General features: G+C 33.5%; 1 protein-coding gene and 1 pseudogene across 1 annotated transcript in view; one reads left to right on the top strand and one right to left on the bottom strand.

Moving 5' to 3' along the window:
• The window catches only part of LOC107057893 (TMV resistance protein N-like), a 5,470-nt gene extending 5,216 nt beyond the window's left edge, over positions 1 to 254 (bottom strand). Inside the window, exon 1 of the mRNA XM_015302982.1 lies at positions 3 to 254. Within this exon, the coding sequence (XP_015158468.1) occupies positions 3 to 254 (252 nt within the window). The remainder of the gene's footprint in view (positions 1 to 2) is intronic.
• A 593-nt stretch (positions 255 to 847) lies between these two features.
• On the top strand, positions 848 to 1,894 carry LOC102582154 (probable inactive purple acid phosphatase 27; annotated as a pseudogene).
• Positions 1,895 to 5,295: the final 3,401 nt, after the last annotated feature.

Genomic DNA, 5,295 nt, shown 5'->3' with positions numbered 1-5,295 from the left:
GCCTTAGCTGTCTTGTATGGCCTGAGATTAAGAACAATAAGAGGGTCAATTGACCCTAGAATCCATGTCATCACCCGAGCATCTTTAATCTTCCATTCACCTAGCTTTGTTGCATCAGTAGGAGCAGGATCGCTTCCATCTATATGGCCCCATAGTTCTTTGCCGGTGACAAACAACTGAAATTGAAACTCCCAAGAAGAATATTTTTTTCCAGTGAAACGAACACTGAAGGATTCAAAGTGATGTGAATTCATGCTTTTGAATAGCTATAAAACTACAAAGACTCAAGAAAGCAACTAGAATGACCAAGAACAAAATTCCCAGGTGGTAGGACTGATTGTCGATGAACAGTCAACCAAAAACCAAGATTTTCAATTTTTTTTTAAAAGGAACCACAGATGCCTCTATGAAACAAGACAACCAAGAGAAGGCTCTAATACCATGTCAATTTTCAGCTGAATGCCTCTCAAAGTGAGAGAGTCTTTCCATTATATAGAGAAAATAAAGATTACACATCCCTAAAGATCCGCCATTCCTATCCCTAAAGATCAGCTATTCTATCTATACAAATCTGCCATTGAATCCCTTTAAATCTGCCTTGCTATCCCTCCAAATCAGCTATTCTATCACAATATTTATTCATATGATTCTACAACAAATGTATATGATCATGCTAATTTATATCACTATTTAATTACATTAATATATACAATCATTTAGTTGTCTATCATGCTAACATATATATCTTTCTTTCTAAACGTTGACGAATGTGGTTTTCCCATATTTGTTCTTCTAGCAAGAGCGCGATGGCTCAAATGAATATGCTAATTATCAGCCAGGTTCACTTATGACAACTGACACCCTTATTGATGACCTTGATAACATTGACGCGGTTTTCCTTATTGGAGATCTCCCCTATGCAAACGGATATATCTCACAATGGGATTACTGCGCAAGTAGAGTCAATAACATCGAGGGTATTGCAAGGTCTGTTCATCATTGTGATTGTGGATAGTCTGCTTTTAAATACTTGAAATCTTCATTTCGCGATGAAAAATTGTTCTGCAGTGGTAATCATGAAAGAACTTGGGAAAACAGTGGATCAATACATAACGGTCTAGACTCGGGTGGAGAATGTGGTGTACCAGCTGAAACATTATACTATGTCCCTGCAGAAAACAGAGCTAAGTTCTCGTATGCAGCTGATTATGGGATGTTCCACTTCTGTATAGCAGATACTGAGCATGATTGGAGAGAGGGATCTGAACAGTACAAGTTCATCGAGCAATGTTTTGCGTCAGCCAATAGACATAAACAACCTTGGTTGATTTTCGCTGCTCATCGTGTTCTTGGTTACTCATCTAATGAATGGTATGCTAAGGAAGGACCATTTGAAGAGCCCATCGGAAGGGAGCACTTGCAAAAGCTCTGGCAAAAGTATAAGGTTGATATGGCATTCTACAGGCACGTTCATAACTATGAAAGAGTTTGCCCCATTTACCAGGTATATATATACATACACATTTTATTTCTATTTTACATAGATATATATTTGAAAAACCATTCATTTTGTTGTATGGACAGAATCAATGTGTGAACAAAGAGACATCACACTACTCTGGCGTAGTGAACGGAACAATTCATGTTGTTGTTGGTGGAGGAGGAGCTCATTTGAATAGATTCACCACCATTAACACTACATGGAGTGTGTTCAAAGATTATGACTGGATTTGTCAAACTCACAGCATTTGACCAATCTAACCTTCTGTTTGAGTACAAGAAGAGCAAAGATGGTAAAGTGTATGATTCTTTTACAATCTTAAGAGACTATAAGGATGTCTTAGCTTGTGTCCATGATGGTTGTGAACCAACTACTTTGGCTAATTAAACTCAAATATGTCTTCAAGTGTATGTGCCGGTTTAACCAACCGGTACCCCAAGATTGCTGGCCCGACTTATCTAGATTCGCACTGAGTGAATGAAATCCATTAAGTTTGTTCTAGAACTAGTAGTATTTAGATGTTGTCTCTTTTGCTCTCTTATTATGCTGCTTTTGGCTTTCATATTGCCTCCTTGGAATAAAGAAGAGGGCCATATTGTGGATTTATCTTTGTCCAAAAGTGAAGAAAATTTTGCAAATTACTCTATATGTCTTATTGCTGTACCTGAGTCGATGGTCTATATCAGAGAAATCCTCTTCGCCTTTACGAGTTGAGGTAAGAAATATGAAAGTTACTATTGTTCATTGTGGCATTATTATTACTACAACCTTTACCACACCCAATCATGAGACCAAAAAAATAATCTAATTATAGAAATTTTCACTCTGAATAAGTGAAATCACCTATTTTTGCCATCCAAAATCCTTACTCGAAGATTGTGGTGAAAAGAATGAATAATTTCCATATTTTAACCGTCATGAAACATCTTTGATTCATTCTTCTCACACGATCTTCGTTTAATTGTAATAATGATGCTACAAGAAACATTTTGGAAAATTGACATGTGAGCTATTGAACTTTTTTTCTTGCCTTTAGAAAAGTAGAGACAAGTAAAGGGAAATGGGGTGTATTGGGTCATGTGGAGGGTTTCTTTTTTATAGGTATATAATAATTGTACTTTCTTGTCTAATTGGATGCATTTTTTTTATGTAACAACTTAGGTATATGAGAAAAGTTTCGAGTTCTTATCACACATTAATTTTGTGAGTGAAATATATAGAAAATGTTGTAAATGGTTCCTGAATTATGACAGTAGGTATAAAATAGTTCTTTAATTGTAGATTTAACAAATGGAAATTTGCACCATTAATCAAATTGCGTCAAACTATATCAATCACGAGAACACATCACTTTGTTGAGCTTAAATTAGCTTGACTCTCTATAGCTCTTCTAACCTGTGAAATATAACGAATTAAGTGGAAATATTTACACAATTTTAATATAATAAAAGCAACTACTTTGGCTAGTTAAACTCAATGTGTCTAATCGTTTTTCTTAGGATTCATTTGGTCACAAAAATTATTCACTTTTTTGTCATTTTATTTGAAAATTAGTATTTAACCATAAAAATAAAATTCCAAATCTAACTTCAAGTTGTAACCTATTGCTTAAAGAAAAGAAACATCATATGGATGAAAATTGATATTGTTCCTTGGAGCATTGTTATTATTACAACCTTATATAACCATAACCAATCATTAGACAAAAATAAATAGTTTAATTATCAAAATAATTCACTATGAATAAGTCAAATCACCTTTCTACCATCCAAAACTCATGTTCAAAGATTGTGATGAGAAGAATGAATCTGAAGATAAATAATTAAGTATCCCCACATCTCCTTATCGAGACATGATATTTATGTACTTTAAGAGTCATAAGACATATTTGATTCATTCTTCTCACACAATCTTTGATTAATCGTGAGTTTTGAAAGATAGAAAAATGATTTTACTGAAATATAGTAAATTATATTGATGATTAGACTATTTTTTTGGGTATGATGTTTGGCTATGATTATATAAGGTTGTAGTAATAATTATGCTACAAGAAACATTTTGGAAAATTACAACTGAGCTATTGAACTTTTTTTTCTTGCCTTTGAAAACTAAACAAAAGTTAAATAAGAAGAAGAAGGAAATGTGGTGTATTGGGTGAATGGAGATTTTCTTTTTATAGGTATATAATAGTTGTACTTGGATGCATCTTTTTTATGTGATTTAACAACTTTGGTACATGAAAAATGTTTTGAGTTTTTAGCATCTATATTAATTTTGTGAATGAAATACCTACCGTTCGTTAGAAGTTGATGAAGTAATTGGAGATTAATTGGAATGGGGGACACTCCCAAAACTTATTTTGCACTATAGCCACTTAATTTCTTTTTGAATTAATTTGTAGTGTTAGGGTTAAAAAAGGTGAAAAAGTGGGGTTGAGTTGTGGGGCATGAACCAATTCATCATTTTAAGAACTTGGGGATAAAAACATGTGTACAAAATATCATTTTCATTCCAACACTTCAACATTAAATAAATTCATCCCTCCAAATAATTATATTACAATCCCAAGGAATTTAAAAATTATTTAATAAAAAAGGTTAACACTTTTCGAGGAAACCTCTGAATACGTTAACTCTTCATCTTCCATAAGCTTTTCAACCTTCTTTATCGAAATCATCAACCTTCATCCAACTTTTCATTCTCCGTCTTCCGTCTTTATCAATCTTCTTCTCAAGTTTCTGAAAAACGAGATCCTATAGTTGTTCCTGAAAAACGAAGTCGAGTTTGTCTATTTTTCATCAATCTTCTTCTCAAGTTCAATCAAAACTTTTTCAATCTACTTCCCAGATCTTTTTCAATCTTCTGAGTGTGATGTAAGTTTAATCGTGTTTTCTATTTTCTTTTAGCCTATTTGATTTTTATATTGCGATAGTGTCGTGACTTGATGTTTGCTTAAAATTCTGAAAATCTCACCCATTTTAGTTCATGCTTTTTATTCGGAATCATTAGTGACGTTTTGCTTTGGACAATGCATAGAAATTTTTGATTTTTTATGTTTATCGATTTTTTGATTTTTTATGTTTATCTGGTCCAACAGGCTAAAAGTTTTTACTGTATGTTGAGAATCCCTTGTATGTGGTCGACTATAATGGAGTTTAGGGCAATGGCATTGTCGAGTTTTGTTGGAACTGATGCTTTTTTTCGTATTATTTTTAGTTTTACTGTATGTTGAGAATCCCTTGTATGTTGGTCAACTATAATGGAGTTTAGGTCAATGGCATTGTTGAGTTTTATTGAAACTGATACTTTTTTTTCATATTATTTTTAGCATTACTCTGTTTGTATTAATAGACTAGTGGTCGATTTTTACTATGAAAAATATGTTTTTGTATATAATATAGTATGGCTCCTGTCATGCCCCGAGCTACCCCCGAGATGCAGACACGGGACCTAGGACCACAAGTGATCCCAAGCTAACCCTGCTGGCATAATCTGAGCATACTATAATTAACATGAATAAAATAACTGATGCGGAAGCTAAAATCATAAATAAAGAAAAGATGGGGAATACCCATATACTATAACTGAGAGAGTTTAATACAAAAGATATTAACTCATACTAGGCTGAAACTAACTATGTCAGAAAGTAAGCCTCTAAACTGACTAGAAATGTTGGGACATGCCCCAACTAGATCTAGTAAAACTGAAACTAAAGACCGAAAACAGTAAGGATATCATGTCTCTGGTCCTCGGAAAATGAGGACTCACCACTACTAATCTGCTGAGCTGAAGAT

Source organism: Solanum tuberosum, unplaced genomic scaffold, assembly GCF_000226075.1.
Source record: "Solanum tuberosum cultivar DM 1-3 516 R44 unplaced genomic scaffold, SolTub_3.0 scf00403, whole genome shotgun sequence".
NCBI classification, from domain to species: Eukaryota; Viridiplantae; Streptophyta; class Magnoliopsida; order Solanales; family Solanaceae; genus Solanum; species Solanum tuberosum.
The sequence above is the reverse complement of the archived record's forward strand: the minus strand, read 5'-3'. Positions and strand labels throughout refer to the sequence as shown.